The 19,870-nt window shown below is 39.2% G+C and overlaps 2 protein-coding genes across 2 annotated transcripts; one reads left to right on the plus strand and one right to left on the minus strand.

Annotated features, from left to right (window-relative positions):
- The first annotated feature begins 5,633 nt into the window (after positions 1–5,633).
- Positions 5,634–6,980, plus strand: LOC139717808 (somatostatin receptor type 2-like). The gene is made up of 2 exons (XM_071629306.1): positions 5,634–6,099; positions 6,583–6,980. The coding sequence occupies exons 1-2, from the start codon at positions 5,634–5,636 to the stop codon at positions 6,978–6,980; spliced, it is 864 nt and encodes a 287-aa protein (XP_071485407.1).
- A 4,825-nt stretch (positions 6,981–11,805) lies between these two features.
- LOC139717809 (uncharacterized) lies at positions 11,806–19,838 on the minus strand. Its single transcript, XM_071629307.1, has 5 exons — positions 19,784–19,838; positions 16,207–16,537; positions 15,334–15,468; positions 12,807–12,872; positions 11,806–12,152 (listed from the first exon to the last, which is right to left on the minus strand). The coding sequence occupies exons 1-5, from the start codon at positions 19,836–19,838 to the stop codon at positions 11,948–11,950; spliced, it is 792 nt and encodes a 263-aa protein (XP_071485408.1). The 3' UTR covers positions 11,806–11,947.
- Positions 19,839–19,870: the final 32 nt, after the last annotated feature.

Consider the following 19,870-nt stretch of genomic DNA (forward strand, 5'->3'; position numbering starts at 1 on the left):
ATTCGTACTCCTATTGGCGAGTTTGGTTGCCCGGTAGCTAAATGGAATGCCGAATGGCGACTCTAACTGCCCATGACGAATTTCAATGACGATTGGCAATTTTGGCTGCTCTGTCTACAAAACTAAATGACGTATTTATATTCTTTAATGCACTATCTATACATGTAAAACTGAATGACCGATCTGTACTTTTGCGTGCACTAAGTGCGAAATTGAAATTGAACTTGAAAAGCGCATGTAGTTTTTTAGATTTCTCAAAGCGCCGTCTTGTTGTTATCCAGACTTGCTGTCAGCGTTCATGATGAGATCAAAGCAGGAAAGCATGTTTAAAATGTTTTGCGATGCTTTTGACAGAAACAAGTACACCTTCATAAACATAAGGATTGAGAGAGTGCAGAAATATTAGTACAACACATCATTGAAAGTTTGAGGAAAATTGGACAATCAATGCAAATGTTATATGGATTTTTAAAATGTTTGTGTTGGAACTGCTGGATGAGGAGACTACTACATCTTGTGATGTCATATGCGTACAACAGTGTGAAGAAAATATAAAGAAAATTCAACATATTTTCACATTTTTGCATAATAAAAGAGCACTTGACTTGCCTCTTTCTAAAGGCAGGAGGGATAATATTACTCATAACATACTATGTCAGTAACGAGTCAAGGGAATGTGTACTTTTTTCAAAAGATGAAATTTTGTGAAATTCTCTTTATATTTTCCTTATAATTATTGTTGTACGCATGTGGCATCATACACTGCAGTAGTCTTCTCATCCAGCAGTGACTGCACAAAAACTTCAAAAATTCATAACTTTTGAACGGATCGTCCGATTTTCCTCAAACTTTCAATGATGTGTTCTACTAATATTGCTACATTCTCTCAATCCTTATGTTTGTGAAGGTGAACTTAGTTCATGTGTAGTAGGTCCATGTATTTATTGAGCACTCTTCGTGATTCATGCCAAAACATGTTTGAGTTCAAAGCATTACAATGGGATGTTTAATATTCCTCTGCGCTTTAAAATCACCCTCTACACCGCTCTAGCTGCAAGTTTGTAGATGATGAACACATTTCACATTTCATTGAATTACAAGCTATATCTCACCGATATATTTTCAATGACAATAATGCTCAAATTGGTTTAGAACAATTAAGGAAAAAATTCACAGTTATAAACATATATTTCTAAGCAGGTCATCTTAAAAACCTAATATTTTACCACGATGCGCACATTTGCTCATGTTAGTCTTTTTTTCTTTCTTTTTTTTTACTCTGGATTGTGTTGATCTTTCAAGTAATGTAGGTCTATACTCCGATAAATTATATTCCAGCGTACTTTCGACTTTCTTAATCCCTGGCTTTTACAGTTTGTTCTTGAGACTCTGCACATACGGGACGCACCTGCCTGTGCCCATTCCGCACTCCTCCCATATTATATACGTCTTTGTCTCTGATATCTATTATTCTTTTTATATCGGGCAAGTTATCCTCTTCTATACGCCCTGGTAGAGCGCTGAACTGTGTATACTTCGTAGTTGTTTTTACTGCTCTTCTATTCTTAATTCAATGTAATTTTTATTCGACAATAGCAACACTGTATCATGTCTATGTGTGCGTGAAATGTGAATACATCACTGTAATCTATAATCATATATGTACACCTGTATGTATTTACTGTGAGATTGATCTGGCAAGCCTGGTATCGGAAGGTTTCTATCACCCTCTTTTTCCTGCTCTTTCTGTCTCTCCTATTATCCCCCTAACCCACGAGCATCATGTTGGACCCCCTTCTTTTATTACATTAACGTATTGTATTATCGGTTGCCAAAGGGTCAAGCTTATAGCTTATTATTGGCGACCGTTCTGTATGGTAATGGTAATTCAATGTTTGCTGTTAAAATTGCCAGAATTACACTGCATTTTCACTCCCTGCTCCAATTAAGTTTCTGTAATATGTTATAATTTATGGCTGCTTCTTTTTCCTACAGCCTATAGAAACGTAGCATTTCATTCACCTGCTCCCTCCCATTAAGTTCCATAGGCAGGAATTCACTTAGTTGTTGCTAGGTACGGCAAGCCTCCAGCAATCGTTGTGGTTGTCAAGGACAACATTTGCGAACAAAGCGTGCATAAATCTGAATACATTACATAACCGGTCAATTTGAGGCACACAAATTCATTGTTGCCACTACATTGAAAGAGAGGAGCGAACTGCAGCAGGGGGGGTCTTTCCTGATGAGAGAGCACTAACTGATGCTTTCTTTTGAAAAAGCATGCATGGGTAACACCATGTAGGCCTACGAATAGTGTAAGCGCATAACGTCTCGGCGGCATGCCGAGCATGACTTCAAAGGAGAGCATGCAGGAGTTGTTACTGCTTCTCTAACACATCCCTACTTTTTTGCAAGGAATACACATGAATAACTATAGACTGTCACAAAATGTTATGAGATCGGATCGGACATAAAGCAAGAATTATATAATGAAAATGTTAACATGATTGTTTTCGCTACCCAATGATTAGTACGTTGACGACCGGTGAAAAGTCGAGTTGAGTCTTTAGACAAAAAAAGAAGAAGAAAAAAAGATAGAATAAAAATAAAACGACTATTCACGCAAAATATACGGCTAATCATTATTAGGATCCATGTTTACACCATTTCATAAAGTACGCTGTACAGTAGTCAGCCATTCTTGATATTTTTTAATGTACCCCTCACAAAATCTAAATCCTCCTGACTCTGAGCACTCTATCTATATGTGCCCCGTGTACATGCACCCCTGCACTCACTCAACTCTGCCGGCTCTGCATGCTCTCAATTCAATCATGCATTGAATTAAATGGAAGAACCACGAAGGAAACAGTGTAAATATATCTATCTATTAAAACATCTTTTGATATACATGTTAATTTAATTAGGGTAACACATTTCTGCTGATTGATTCTTCCCTATCTGAAATGGTCTGAATATCTCATCTGCATCTATCATTATAGTGACTTTGTGCGTTTCGGAATAAAGAACTTCGGAGTAACGAACCTTTTTTTTTCATTTTTGGATTGACGAACCTAAGGATTAATGATTATCATTAATCTTGGAGCGCTGTGGCATATTAAAAACCCCGCCCAGTGCGTGCGTCCTTGGACAAGATGTCTTTACCTATACCATGTCCATCTCGACCCAGGTGTTTAAATGGGTCAGGGCCTACCTGGCAATGCATGGCAGGGCCCTGTGGTAGAGCAGTGGCAACACTAAGGAAGAGTAATGAGAGTAATAATAATAATGATAATAATAATAATAATAAAAAAAAAATAATAATAATAATAATAATAATAATAATATCAATATTATTATTATCATTATTATTATCATTATTATCATCATTATCATCATCATCATCATCATCATCAGCCGATGGGTTATCATCATATGAAGAGCTTGCTTCCAAAAGGCACTAAATCCATCATTTTTCAATGGACAATGATGATTTAGCGCCTTTTGGAAGCAAGCTCTTCATATACAGTGCATGATTAATGAAAGAGAATTGATTCCATTTTTGGAACGGAATCAATAGTACATTAAACTATTGATTCTTATCGGGGTATAGAGCCAATCACTTAACCTGTTTAGCGAAAGTAATTGAAAGCAATAGTATTTCGCATAATTTTGGAGCGGTTGATTTCTGCACTAGTGTGCTTAAAGTTTTATGATGTTTTCTCTGCTGTATTATTCCCCCTTTTCTCTCTCTCTCTCTCTCTCTCTCTCTCCTTGATGAATACACTACGTAAATTGATGGTAAGGAATAACCCATGCATAGCTAATCAGAAACCGGAAAGAAGTCATGTTATTATTGTTTTGGTTGTATATTTTGTTTTAGATAAGGAAAGTGAAGTACGTTTTCAGTAATTGGATTTTTCTCTATCTTTGTTTGATTCAAAGACGAATGTATTTTTTAAGTATAACTACCATCGGAAAGAGGAGACAGAACAGAATAAATATTACTGAGATATAGAGAGATAATTGGAAGCGTGCGAACAATAGTGTACCTTTGTTCGCACGACCTTAACTACACTTTGGGGATTTAGCCATATTAATGCACTTTTCATACATTAACTCTACAGACACACCCATTGGCTTTGTTCAGATAGCTTTCGTATAAACAGACTTCATCTTGCGTTATGTTGATGTTCAAATCATCGCTCTTCAAATTTCAACGTCGATGTGGTGTGTTATATGTCTGCGTGTGTGTGTGTATGTGTGTGTGTGTGTGTGTGTGTGTGTGTGTGACTCATGATTGTGGTTCACTGACGGAAACACAGAGAAGAAATTTTTCGTGAATACGCCTGTATAAAACACTTATCAACACCAATCATATCGATACACTAAATTTGCATAAAACATACTGCCTGAGGGATGTATCTTCGTGTCAATCGTTTTTTAGTATAATAGCATGCATAAATGTATAAAAAAGTCATGCCACCCATTATTAATTCTACAACCCTTACAAAAATAGTTTCTACTATCATGAACCTGTACGAAATAAACAGTATATAGATACGATCGCATTTGGACGAATTCAACATCAATTTCAAGGGCCAAATTCTACTTTCGTCGGACATCAAAAGTTTACGACAACATGTTCGATTTGTTATGATTTCGACTTGGGAGTCACAGGCTCAACTGCTAACACGACAAGTAGTTCTTCGCCGGTTAAAAAAAAAAAAAAAAATACACATGCGTGATGTAGTGTCGTGAAAGCCGAATTGAATACCCGTCAGATTCGTCCGTTTCTTCCTCTTGGTGCTAGTAATCATGTGAGCTGGGAGGGATATTCTATTGATAGTGTTGACACGCCCATTCAGAGTGTATTAGACGATTGTGATGTCCGGAAAATAACACATTCGTCGAGCTGTTTCGCGCTGCTGATTTCCTCTTACATAGATAATATAATGTTAATAAGAACATCTCGCTATGAGTAGTTTGGGCCTGATTGGCTAGTACCCCCCATGTTATGAATACATTATATTCAAGGTCCTTTACTTCATGACCTGGGGTTTGGTTACCCTGTGCCACCTCCTTTAGCGTGCCAAATTGTCGATTTCTGCGATTGAAAGACGTCTTGATTTCCTGCAGGTCGCACATCGCAAATCATGGGGAAAATTGCCATGGAGACCAGTTTCGATCGTCAGCCAATATTTGAAGAATGTCACTGTGACGATGACTCTTGCTATCGGAGGATGTAGCGTTTAGGAGCGAGAGATTTTGCAAACTAGAGGCTGCGTTATAGCATTCACTTAAGTATCGATTATAGACCCTAACTCTAGTGGCATCGGCATCAATTGTCTTATCCATGCACAGTGATTTTGTTGCGTGTCCTTCAGGTTTGATTTAAATTTTCATTCTCGTCACATCGTGCCATATGCCACTGAATGCAAAGACATTAAAAAAAATTACTATCACTCCTCGCAATTTGTCAACAAGTGCCATCATCATAACACTATATAATACGAGTTATATGGCAAATGACAGTCATAGGTTCGAAATTTGGTAAATGTAGCAGCATTTTTCTGTGGACCCCGGCCTGACGTGAATCTCAATTCGTAACAAAGAAAAGGAAGCACATGATTATGACGTCGTCAAGTATTGTCCTGCAGCTGGTCTATTGCACCCTTCTTGCCTTGCTTGGCATCCCAAGTAACGCCATCACCATCCGCGTGGTCGCGAAACGACGTCGCAAGACGAGCACGCAGATCTTCATGCTTGTTCTAGCGATCACGGACCTGTTTGTCTGCATCATCGCGCCACTAACGTGGTTCATCTTTGCAGCCATCGGCAAAGTCTACACCGACAACCTCTGCATCGTCCTCAACGTATCATCTACGGTCTCCTTGATGCAGTCGCTGTTGATCGGGATGATGATTGCCTTGGACCGTTACCTGCTGGTCTGTCGTCCTTTCTCGAAGTATATCACGGGAAGGAGAGCGATCGTGATGTCCATCACGTGTCTGGCAGCGTCTATTCTCCTTTCGTTACCAATGTCCGCTGCAAAAATGATGACCTTTGACCACGGCGTATTTCGTTGCGAAATTCTAGGTGGGTCTGTCGCTTATTACGCTCATTTTTTGGTAATCGCCATTACGATCTTGAACATTATGTCAATTACGGTATTGTACCTGCGAGTTTACAGTGCACTACGTCGGCAAAGGCAAATTCGAGACTCCATCCTACACACAGGCAAGACAAGAAACAACACTTCGAGTTGCTCAGTGTCCATGTTCACGGAAAAGGCTTCGACAAGCACTTTGGGTACATGTCATACGACATCAAGTCCGATGTCTGACGCTGTGATATTCGACCACGAAAGATCAACGCTTGCACGCGTTAGTTCCGTATCAGAAATTGTAGAAAGCGATGAGGCGAAATGCAAAGATACTCAATCGACGGTCCCTTCCCCGCGTGGGCACGTAATAGCGGGCGATAACGATGCGAAAGTGACATCGTTCTCCTTGAAAAACCCTCAAACCAGCCTGGCAACAATAGACGCACCGCATCTTTTACTTCACACATCCACTTCAGTCAAACCCTCATCTGGTCCTCCGTCTACCATCAGTAGGAAACTAGGTGTACTGTCAACCGGAGAGAATGGCTGCTGCATGTCCAACCAAGACGTTGTCGCCAAAGTGGAATCTTCGAATTCCATCTCGCCCTGTGAACGCCGAGTGACCAACATGATGCTGGTGATCACCACTGTCTTCGTTCTGACGTGGCTGCCGACAATCGTCGTCTACATCATACCCGCGAGCAATCTCGTCCTCATCGCCTCTCGCAACAAAGCCCTCTATCTGTTCTTGTATTTTCTCGGGGTGACGATCTACATCAGCAACGCCATCAATCCTTTCGTGTACGTCTTGATGAATCCCAGCTTTCGGAAAGAGGTTCTGATTGAGCTACGATGTCGATGTAATTGGAAGTAGACAAAATACATGATCCACATGAGAAGTATGGCTGCTTAAATTATCTCAAGCATGTTTTTTTTTTTATGTGTGTATTTGCCTGTTCAAGTTATCTACACCATACAGCATCTTCTCGGGTCGTTTACGGACCGATATTGGTAGAATTTCCGGAAATTTATCCTAAACATTATGTTTGTGAATTCAGTGAATGTACAATTGTAAGAATACATCAGTAATGTTTAAGGAAATCTGACAATAACTTCAAAAGCCTTGAGTTTCATAGGTTTGATTTAGATGCATGTTTCGTTGCCGCTATCGTTCAAAGGCTAAGATTTTCACCCTGGTTGGTGAAGGAGACAAGTCAGGTATATACTCTTTCATTATGCTCAAAAACTTGTATTGTCTTGATATTTTCTTTATAGCCTTCCGAAATTCTATGACATAACTGTAGTAGACTTCTCATCTAGCGATTGCGGCACCAATGATGGCAATGGTGTTTGTACAGCTCCTCGCTTTCCTCTATGTTTTTATGTATTTATAAGCATAAAGACGCTGCGAACGAGCAGAACCCGCCCTAGCTGCTGCCTGCTAGAGTCCACGGACCTGCGAACTCTCGGTTCTCTGTGCCTCAACAAAGAGCATTTTGAACGGACTCTGTTAATGACTATTAAAGATGTCGTACAGTTTCGTTTGGGATGGGATTTCAGGTTTCCAACATTTTTTTAATGATAAATTTTTGAGATAACGAGAAACTTTTTATGAAATATGAAAAAGCATATAATTCTAAGAGGAATTCAAAGTTTATTTGATGAAAATGGTTTTGAAATGGCTGAGATATCATTTTATTTATATACCTTTTATTAGGATCGCTTTGTTTTACTTTGTTTTTTGATATCTCAGCCACTTCAAAACCGATTTTCATCAAATGAACTTTGAATTCCTCTTAAAATCATATGCTTTAACATTGGTGTGTTTTCATTAAGTGCTTTCTAAGTAGGCCTATCTTTCAAAAAGGTAAAAAGGCTGAATCTTCACCTCAAACGATACTATACCATCCCTTTAAACATCTAAAAACCAATGTGACCATTAAATTGTCATGTGTATTTCATGTAAAATAAGTCCCAAACATAGTCGTAATAAATGTACACAAGAAAGATAAGTGGGTCGTCGTTCATTTACAGCGGTTAAACGCTTGAAGGGAACAAACCTATACACAAGTACGTACAAAGAATGTGTGCCTATATGTATTATGTAGACCGCATGTACTACTATTCAGCACAGAGGCACTACAGTATAAATGAGTTTACATTGTACCTGTGTGTCTGTATGTGTGTTTTAGTGGGTGCTGTTCGTTATTCCGAAGATTCGCTATTCCGAAGGTTCGTTATTCCGAAGGTTCGTTAATCCGAAACACACAAATTCCCTATACCTAGAGGTTCGTTAATCCGAAAATGAAAAAGGGTTCGTTAATCCGAACATTTGTGGCTTTATTCCGAAGGTTCGTTATTCCGGAGATTCGTTAATAAGAAAATGAAATTCGGAATAACGAACCTTCGGAATAACGAATCTTCGGACTAAAGAGCCTTCGGAATAACGAACCTTCGGAATAACGAGCTGTAACCGTTTTAGTTCGCACAGTATTCACATTAAATCATTTTGCTCTACCATCTCCGTGACATTCACTGCAAAATATAACAGCATCTGTAGAATTTTGTAATTAGAATGGACTCATGATTCATGTTTTTCAAAGTTCTTCTTTAAAACTTTTTCAAATGCCAGATCGATGGGTGACGCAAATAACTATGAGCAAAAGAGTCACAAATTGATTTTCTCATGTCATTATTCAACTTGGACATGTTCTGTCCCTTTCACTTCAATTTAACAATATGCCACACGTTCCTCGGAAATCAATAAAAGAGGACAAATCAAACAAATTTGAACGTCATGCAATGCACACTTGGATATATGAATAGGATGCGTGTGGGTGCATCCATCGGACAAAGCGAAAGTGGAAAGAGAGAAGAAGGGGAAGAAAAACATATGAAGACAAGTGATGGGCACGTACATTATTGGTTGATGTTGGTAACTGGTCTCTCATTGAACAGTCGAAACCTTTGAATTGCAAGTGGCAGCTCTCTCTCTCTCTCTCTCTCTCTCTCTCTCTCTCTCTCTCTATCTTTGCTCTCTCCCAAATGTATGTGTGTGTATATAATGGGTGTGTGAATCTCTGTGGTGTGCTCGTGCCGTTTTGTGTTGTGCGCACGCGCGCGCACGATTATGATGAGCTGGTGTCCACGTTTCGTGTGGCTTGTGATGAAAGTTATCCATTTCGAACCGGACACTGTGTATTCAAGTCAATATCTTGTTGATTACGTCATGAAATTGTTATCTCGGCTGTAATTAAACAAAAAATGATATTACTGGCAGTACAGTATTGTATATCGTCGATTTTAGTCTCTTTACGCAAAACATCGTGGTAGGCCCTATATGTACTATATGGGATTATACCATACCATCTAATATCTGGTTACAGCTCGTTATTCCGAAGGTTCGTTATTCCGAAGGCTCTTTATTCCTAAGATTCGTTATTCCTAAGGTCATTGTTCCGAATTTCATTTCCGGATTAACAAATCTTCGGAATAACGAACCTTCGGAATAACGCCACAAATTTTCGGATTAACGAACCCTTTTTCGTTTTCGGATTAACGAACCTGTAGGTATAGGGAATTTGCGTGTTTCGGATTAACGACCCTTCGGAATAATGAACCTTCGGAATAGCGAACCTTCGGAATGACGAATAGCACCCTAATATCTGACCTCGATGCAGACATTTCTAATCAGTGGTTCATGTTTTTGGGAAAACGTATGCATTGTGCTAGTATTTTCTTTTTAAAAATATGTATCTTTAAAAAGAAACTACTTGCACAATACATGCCTTTTCCAAAATTTTCTCTCATGCAATTGAAGTGTATGTCACTTTATAGAAGCTAAAACTTCTTACATCCATTACGTTCAGTTTTTGATGACAATAGTTGTATCATGCTATTTTTTTTTTGGGGGGGGGGGAGGGGAGTAATTTATTGTACACATTTCCTCCCTGTTGTTCTGATATGCAAGTACAGCATACCTTCGTGCTAGCTTAATTGGACTGTGACAAAACTGCATCCTAGAACTCACTGAATCATGACATTTTCCCCCGACTTAAAGAGAATGTAGATCAGGGAAAGTAGAACGGAGGTGGGCAATCCTCATGTATAAGATACATAAAATACAGTATATTTTCATGTCATATATTGAACTGTAGATTATTGTATTTGTCAGCCATATGCGCCTTCACATAATACATGTAAATGCAACGCTGTAATATTACCTTTACACATACCAGGTTGCATTACATGTAGTTTCAACGATATCTTTGATATCCATACAAATGTACTCAAATTTACTATGAAACACACACACACACACACACACACACATCAATCCAGATGCAAATAACACACTTGAACTGATACACACAGACAACACTCATTATTATCTTTCTCCCAATGCTTCTGCATCTCACAAAACAGGCATATTTGCAGGGCCAACCAAACTGTTAACTGATAGTAAAACAAATAAAACAATACACTGTATTTGCACTCATTTATTTTTGAGATATAACAATGGATAATGTATCACAACCATTTGCATTCTACATGAATGTGATGTACTTGTACATTAAAGATGCAGTCAACTCCGCATATGTCAAAGTCACTAAAATTGAATTTTGCTTCGAGTCAAATTTCTCAAACCAAATTTAAAGAGAATGTTTTCTCAAATTTCTCAAACCAAGTGTGTGTTCATTGCAACGTGTAAGTCAATATTGATTGCCCAAGAAATAGCTTATTATCTTGTCTCAACAATTTCAATACTGCAGGGTAGACTCTGCACAAGTCTTCGGGACTGGCAGTTAAGTGATGAAAAAACAAAACAAAACAAATAACACCATCCTTCAATAGCAGCAACCTGTTTACAAAAGCCATCTTTCTGGTTCCCCACGAGGGGTCACTGTATACAGATTTGACAGAAAACACAAATTTTATGCCTTTCATGGGACCTTTGATGGGAAAACATAAATGGGCATGAGATTGCAAGCTTGCATCAATACACAAAATCATCATCCAAAACACAAGATAGATTAGACCTAATCAACTACTTATCAACAAGCATATGAATCTCAAAGTATTTTCTTCTCTCCAACATTGGTCGTGGGAAACACACTTTTGTATGGATGTATTACAAAGAACCACTGTTGGTGTCTTCCCGTATATAAAACTGTTCGCAAACATCGCTTTCAGCACTCTCCAAGAGGTCCACTAGGAAGTTCACTACTGGTTTGCAAAGCATGAGCCGCACCTGTGACAATCAAGTTGATTCCTTTTCTGCTTGAAGAACTGCCACTGCATAACCTATGCATCACTTTCATCTTCTACAAAGGATGAGCCATCCCATTTTGTTTCATCTGAGAGAAAACATTAACGCTTCTGTCACAAAGATGTGCACCTGTTTGTCCCTACATAAGCTTTTGCATGTTCTGGAATCAATCCAGAAATCCTTAATATTAGTCATTAACTATAACATGTCACTGTTAAACAAGAAATTTTTGCATGCATGAAACTTTCACCAATTTTACAAAGAGCCAAGACTAACGAAAGTAAAATGCATGTTAGTTTTTGTTTACATAATGCATTTAATGCCAGTGGAATTTGCATAAGTTTCATGCCGTGAAAAACGATGTCATCTCCAATTTGCAAACTTTTCTGGTTTTACAGTATTCACACATTCTTCCTTACTCTCTCTCTCTCTCTCTCTCTCTCTCTCTCTCTCTCTCTCTCAGGCTTTCTCCTTCTCCAGGATTAGCAATGATTTAATTTGCTTGATCGTTAAAGAGTCCCAGCGACAGATAAATATTCCCTCAAAACTCCATCAGATAGGTTCACAAGCCCTCAGAATTTCACCGATGGAGGTGGTCGTCCTGGCTTAGTTTTGCCCTGAGGCAGGTACATCTTGTAGCCATTAAAGTTGCGCTCCTGGTACTTCTCGTAGGGGTCGTCCACAAAGTACCGCCTCTTCTTCCAGTAGCCGCACACCATGCGATCCAGCATCTTGGATTGAGTTTTGTTGCAGAAGACGTGCTGCTTCAGACGCTGCCTGGAGAATGAACATTTTGAGATGCGCAAGATATAAATATGTATGACAAATTGCACTGTACAAACATTTGCTAAACCTGATATGGAGAATCAGGCATGAAGAAGTTTGATAGGGCTTTAAAATGACAAAGTCTGACTAAAACCACATACCTCTGCCACAAGTAGATAGACTAGGTCTTGGAAGCACCGGCCCTTTGGCCTATCACCTCAGCCTAGATATCTTATCAGCTGAATGCAAAGATTCCTGGAAGCAATATTGCTACTTAACTGAGCAAAGCTCTCACCCGTGCAAGTTCTAATATTGGCATGCACACTAATATTTATCATTAGATCTTTTGTAAAAAAATGTTTTGGACATTAGTGTTATGTCTACCAATAATCAAGTCATACTGACCTTGGGATAAGCAATACAAAATAAAACTGCTGAATGAATCGTGTTTATGAATTTCAATGGTCTGATTCATTTCTTCATGAATGCTACAATTTTTTATTTGATTAAAAATATTCTCCACTAAAAAAAAAACAATGATACTGAAACACACATATATTACCCATTGTCTTTATGAGAGCACATGCAAGGCATTGTTAAGAACTAGGGTAGGTTATTAAAACAAACATCAAGAATGCTACTATGTCAGTACAACGCTCTACATACCTTCGTCGTCTTGACTTCTTCCACAGTTTCTTGGCCCTCCCTGCCTGAGTGCGCACCCATAAGCCACTGTTTGTGAAATTAATTACATCAAGGAAAACAGATATAAAGGAATAGTTTGAGGGAGGTGGGGTGTGTCCATGTCTGACAATGAGTCTCCTAGTGATATACAAAGCAACAGTGACTAGCATTAGAATTTTTCAATTACGTTGCAGCTTCAGGCCGACAAAAATAAATGAATTGAGCTCATGGAAAGACTGCTGTGGACACAATGTTTATCAGTACTCTGCTATTTGTATCTCAGACAGCCAGAAGTATAAGATTTGTGTCATTTGCAAAGAGATTACAGACTGTCCATGTTCAAAGTATATGACTACCAGAGGACATTTTTATGTTGACTGATCCGGGGGGCGTTTCATCAACGAGTTCGTCGGAGGTTTTCACCGACAAATTTGCTATCAGCCAATCAGACGCAAGGGTTTCAGTAGCTTTTAACAGTTGTCAGTGCAAATCACCGACAAAAAGTTTCATGAAACGGTCCCCTGTTGTCACTTCACAACTTAAACCCACTTTCCCCCCACCAGTTTATTGATTGACCATGGCCCTGTTTGAGAAAGCTGTTCATAAAGTTACACATGACTTTACGAATGACTGGAATATGAAGTGCAGATATGTGTGCCCATTTTTTTCCTTACATTTAACAAGGTACGACTGAATGTCAATGTTTCATCTACAGTGTACATTGGGGCAGAAATACACTTTCAACTAAAAACATGTGTTAAAATGTAAGAATAATTATTATTATCTGCAAATTTCAAGTTTAGCTATTGAAATTAATAATGATTGCAAAACCCAATAGGCTTGCCATATTTAAAGAAGAAATCCGCAACCTATACAAAGATTATTCATAATATAGTTAAGAAATCCAGGATTCCGATGAGCTTAATGATATACCTCACTTCGTAACCGTTGCAGCAAACAAGATTTTTACATTTGGGAATATTTTCAGCCAAACAGCTCAAATTGCTGTACGGAATTGAAATCAATCACGTGACCCGATGACGTTTCACCCTCACATTGCTCGAGCGAAGTTTATTTGCGGAGGAGCTTACGAGGAGCTCAATACACGTATAGTACATTGCGCAACTGCGTTGTATACACTGAGCTGCATGCATGATATGCATGCTGTTCGACATCGTGCGTGCATCATAACATTGAGTGAAGATGCCGATGTGTCAGGCATACGGGTGTACGAATAAGCCTGGGAAAGGCAAGAAAAAGAGCTTCTTTCAGATACCCAACCCAGAAATAGAAAGGGAATGGTAATCCAAATCGAGTCGTATGCGAAGACCATTTTGAGTCGCACTGGTTCCAGGATGACATTCGTGTGCGTGTGATGGGATATGTGTATCAGCTGCCAGCAGTGGCAGCTCTCTCGGTCAGATCTTCTTGATTCCACTCTGGTTGGAAAGCATATGCAGGTGGACCCGACATGACACTTGCAGTAAAACTACATAGAATGAACGTACGGCAATAAACGGAGATTAACAAAATGGGCGCTAATTAGAGCGGAGAGAAAATTATAAACGAAAGAACAAGCGATGTATGAACTGTATGCTGTACGTATGTATATGGTTCACGGTGTAGTGGGACCCGACGCGACGCACGCCGTGAGCTTAACACTGAACGCTGCGACAATACATGTACATACACACACACTCACACATAGTACTTTATACAAGTGGCACACACACACAATTTCTGTGGCAAGGGCAGGCAGCGATCGTAGAAAACGGAAGTGCGGGTCATACGCCATTGGGAATTGCATTGTGGTAGAGAACAGTCTCCCTCACTTTTAATGCGTCTCGCAAAATGAAAATATTAAACAAAATGATTAAAAATATTTTCCGTCAAATATTTGTGAAATTAAGAGCATATCTGAGTGTTTCATATTTTGGTCTTTCATTTGAGCATGACTTTATGTAGTCCCGGATTTCTTCTTTAAGCCGTTCGTAAAGTCATGCGTAACTGTACGAACAGCTTTATGAAACAGGGCTCAGGTGATTGGGAGTTTGCCATTACTGACAACTGGAAGAGAATCTATGTACATAGATAATCATATAGATACATCTAATATTCACATACACACATATGCACAAACATAAAATGCATGCAACTATTGTAAGACAAGATCTGATATGCGCTGCTAGTATTCTGGGGTATCTATACAAGCCTTTGTCATATAATTGAACGTGTGTGTGTGTGTGTGTGTGTAGATATTGCTGCTATAACATTAAAACAAAACAATGTCATCATGCTTTGCTTATTGAGCACATTGTTCGGTCACATCTTAAACTTCTTCAGATCAGGAGGAGAGTTTTTCATGAATTTCCATTATGAAACAAAAGTCATTATCATCAAGATCACATTTCCACGACATTACATGATACATGTATGAGTATGACATGCATTATCCTTTTTATTCCATTGAGTTGATTGAATGTTTTCCACCCTTGTGTTCCTAACATACTTGGCCAGTCTCAGGAATCGATCAACCACAGCTCTTGTGGTCTTCTTCTTCCCTTTCCCCCTGCTGAACCGCACCACAGTTCTGTGAGGTTGCTGGGTGAGAACTGGGTTGGTAGATACAACTGCCGGCGCTGTGCTGTAGGCCAATGCACGAAAGTGGGTATACAATAGTTAGAACATATGTATCTCACATAAATCAATTAGATATAGGTAAGAGAGGCAAGATGTATTAGTCCTAAGATGATTATAACAGGTCCTCCGAACATAAATTTGCAAATATCTTTAAAAGTTTAAACTGCATGGTGAAAGTTACCCTGTAAGATTAAAGCATCTCTCAAAAGGATGTACCCTTAATACATCCAAGTTCACAGATGTCATGGCTTTGCTGAACCATGTGATCTGGAATATCATGGCCAAATTATAATGAGAAATCAAAGAAATAACACAATATACACTGTACTTTCAATCCACTCTGAGTGCAGATTACTATCATAATCATTATCATTACGCTTTTTCAATCTATTTATTTTATTTTTATTTTTTTAAAGAAAAGATATCTACTCCTGAATGAGTATCATCAACAGATCCAGGAACAAATATTGAGAGAAAGGGAGAGGTAGGATATTTGAGTGAATTGTAATCTGCAAAGTGTGGGATGTCAGGTTGACATGATGCCTATTCTGAATCAATTCTTACTGAAATATCATGCCTGTTCAACAATGTAAAAACAACAAAAACACACGAACAAAATATGTTCAAACTAAACTCGGTTCATCTTAACATTACTGAGCAATTCAACTTTGATGATACAGTTACTGTCAAATCAAAACAAAACAAAACAACAACCCAGAGTTTTTCTAACTGATTCACTCACCTCAATGGATACAGTGTGCCAGTGAGAGGTCTGCTCAATGCCAGGCTAGTCAGTGGTCGTGCAGAACCCAGGCTGCTCTCAAGATTCAGGGAGTTCAGTCTGGTGCATATTGCAGACAGAGCACCATCCGATTTTGGGAATGATGAGTGACGAGGTTGACAAGTCCAAACCGGCCGCCCTGATGTACTGCGTAGTCTGCATCCACCCACTGATGCTACTGGGACATTTTGGCTGGCAGCCGAGGTTTGTAGACATCGTTGACTCGCCTGTATTGGTATTCCCCTCGTTAATGACCACCATGATGAAAGCAGGATGGACTGAATGTTTTGGGCTGAAAGTGAAATGCAAATTGTTCAGAAAAAAAAGAGTATTATACCATAATCTTTTTAAGAGTGCACATTGTCTTTAAAATATTGCAGATGTATTGTTGTTATGCTTAAATGCAATTCAATGAGAGCAAACTGTTTCTCTCAAAAGGACTCATCACCTATGTTGCTTATTTCCATGTGGTGCTACATGTGTAGCAGTCAAATTCACATCTGGGGAAGATAGTGAAAAACAACAATCGGTATTCAACTGTCCTGATGTGATTCTTGGCCAACAACCAGCAAAAGTGTTTGAATTTTGTGAGCGCAGACAGAGATAGGCTATGATTTTGCTGCAGTTCTATAAACAACCAAGTGGTACACAGAGAACTATTCAGGACACATGCATCAAGGTACTCTGATTGAAAAAGAAAAGAAAAAAAGACACAAAGAAAAAAAAAAAGATTCAGAGAGAAAAAAAAACACCCTCAATCAGGATGCTAACATATTCTTTAGACATCTGGACGGTCTATTAAAGCCTAAGCTATAGAAAATGATTTGAATTTCAGGTAGAAAGACAATTTTAAGACTGTACACGCTGACATAAATACAATCACAGGATTTAATTATTCAAAAGCACTAACAGGACATGAAGGACACTGAAGAAAAATAACATTGGTTTGCAATGATATTATCAGTGACAATAGTGCGAATACTAGTAGTACCACCCTTGCACAAAGTTGCAGCAATACAACAGAAATGTCTAATACTAGATAATCGATTCTAGTTTTTAAAAGTCAGGTATACCACTACCACTCCATAGATGGGTACGTGTTTCCTGAAAATCTGATAAAACATTTATTTACACTGCAGATATAATGGGATACTAGCTAAGGTTTGCCATGGAAAAGTTACAATTGTTACAAGCACATACACTTGTATTAACATTAAGATGGGGTGATAGTGCATCATCACTCACTCTATTTGTACAGTAGCTCATAGACTCTATTTGTTATTGTTTACAAGCACTTCACAATATCTACACGGTAATTTCATTATCTATAGCAGGTGGGGGCCTGATCTATAGCCAAAGTTGGATTGTAATGACCATAAATGGACTGAAACGTGAAATGAAACATGTGTAACCCGACACGAAGGTGTTGGGGTCGCTGGTGCGGTTAGTGCAACACTAGTCCATAGCAACCTCAGAACCTGTCAAGAGCCAGCCAGGACAGACAACGAACTAATGTAATTAGACAAAGGCAAATCCCTTCTCAACTCGCTTCTCAAGATGCCATGCTTGCAACCACCCGTTTGTACCTAGCCTCCTGTTGACTGCCCTGCACTGCAGTGCTTGGCACTGTTAAAGTTGACCCCGGCGCGGGGCGCTGTAACTAGTAACACTCGGTACGTGTTGGGGTCACTGCTGCGATTATGTTGGAGTCAGCAGCATTCAGCTCCAGACTATGGTCTATAGCTATAGACTCAAAACAGCACCAAGCGCCAAGCCAGAGCCACAGTCATTGACGACAGGCAATGTTACGTTCTCCCAGATAGTTGCCTAGACCAATAAATCTGCCTCTCGTTTGGCGGCCTCTTGTTCACTGTAAGTATACGACGATGGTCGTTGATACGGTTGGCCTGTTGTGAGGGGTCGACCGTATCAGCTACCGTACACTACACAAACCCAGTTTACAAGACTCGTAAGAGGCAGATTTATCAGTCAGTAGATCTAATGTCTAACATGTCACTACCTCTAACTGCGAAACACAGCCTGAACGCCGAACGCAAAGCGTTCTGACAGTATAACTGCGTACAAGGAGCGCCCCAGGGTTATTAGTAGATCTAACAAGACTAGTGGTCTAGTTCGGTTGCCCTGCAAAGTGCAAGAAGCCGACTTTTATAGATTAACACAAACGCACACAAGGGCAAGACACGACAAGCAGTGCAGACAGACATGCATTTACTCCTGTACATGTAGGCCTAAACACATAATAGACACGACTAATGTATAAGCATATTATGAGAAGATTCTGGTCAAGACTCTATAGTATAACGTTACACAGCCGTGCTAAATGTGATGCGATGTGACGAGTGCTAGACCTATACTAGAGTCGGGGCACCAGTTTGCTGCAGGGGTCCAGTTTGCGGCACCCCTAGGAATATCTAACCATATCTTCAAAAGCAGAAGGGTATTTTTTTTCTAAATTGTTTTATTTGAAGAGCAACTGAAGAGCTTTCTTTTGATACCAGAATCATGAAATAACTCGGATGATGGCCTTCATAATTCTAATTCAAATCGTCTGTGTCACGCTATTTTAAAAAAAGTATGACTTTCTTTAACAAAATGTTAAGATGTTGTTCTGTTGCTAGGCAACCACCATCATCCCTTGTTTGTATCTTTATACAAAATCTTACTATGATTATGAAAAGAGACCTGGCATGGTAAGGATTTCTGGTGTAACTGTGTTACATTTTCTTTGTCAGTTTTGAGGATTGCAACAGTGACCAAAATGTCGGGAATGGGTCCGGTTTGCGGCATCCCTATGGGATTAACACACATATGGCTATTTTACATGTCAAAATGGGTGGAAGTTGGTGAAATAACGGTTTCAGTCTAAACTCTAGCGTTGTTAGGTTAACGTTTACATGCGATCTTGAAAAACTATGATTTTGAAATCGTGAAGGATCGAGATAATGAATCCAAATAAGGTGTTCATGTTCTAACTTCTAACAAGCTGAAAACTAGTTGGACCATCAAAAAATATTTGGTTTTTGCAAAATTTTAATGTTTTGAAGAAATCAGGGGACATTTTCGTATGGGGTGCTACAAACTGGACCCCCTGCCGCAAACCGGGTCCTCCTGGTGGTCGCAAATTTTTCTGCATAAAATTGATTATCTAGGCTTATATATTAATATTATCACTCATGATTATGAGTAGGCCCTAAGCCTAGGATTTAATTTCTGTTGCCCGTTTTACCAGAATACTGCTAAATCCCCTTGAAAAGGCCTTAACCTGCCGCAAACTGGGTCCACTAGCGCTTAGCACTACTCTATAGCAACTAGATTACAATGCATGTCAATGGGAATTAAATGTGTACAAGTCAAATGGCCTCGTGCATTGCATCGTGGTGCTCGCGCTCGCGCTCGCTTGTTAGTCAACGAGCCATATACACATACATGCTTGAAATAAATGACGTGGTCAGAGTAAGAACAACCAAATGGCGAAACATCCTGTAACGTTAAAACTGATAGTAAATCTAGTAAATACCATTCCATCTACCACAAGCGAAGGTAGACACTGTTGCTACTCTGGAAGCTGCCATTTTGAAAGCGCCCTCTCAGAGCCAGAGCTCGG

The sequence above is a fragment of the Diadema antillarum genome, unplaced genomic scaffold (genome assembly GCF_040938485.1).
Source record: "Diadema antillarum isolate AM-2024a unplaced genomic scaffold, OU_Dant_1.0 scf00000083, whole genome shotgun sequence".
NCBI lineage: Eukaryota > Metazoa > Echinodermata > Echinoidea > Diadematoida > Diadematidae > Diadema > Diadema antillarum.

Bases quoted from the DNA above. Each gene is read 5' to 3' on its own strand.
- LOC139717808 (XM_071629306.1), top strand. From the start codon at position 5,634: ATGACGTCGTCAAGTATTGTCCTGCAGCTGGTCTATTGCACCCTTCTT. The intron at 6,100-6,582 runs GTGGGTCTGTCG...CATCCACTTCAG, and splicing joins ATTTCGTTGCGAAATTCTAG to TCAAACCCTCATCTGGTCCT.
- LOC139717809 (XM_071629307.1), bottom strand. From the start codon at position 19,838: ATGGCAGCTTCCAGAGTAGCAACAGTGTCTACCTTCGCTTGTGGTAGA. The intron at 16,538-19,783 runs GTATTTACTAGA...TTTCACTTTCAG, and splicing joins CGCTTGTGGTAGATGGAATG to CCCAAAACATTCAGTCCATC. The intron at 12,153-12,806 runs GTATGTAGAGCG...TTCATTCTCCAG, and splicing joins AAGAAGTCAAGACGACGAAG to GCAGCGTCTGAAGCAGCACG.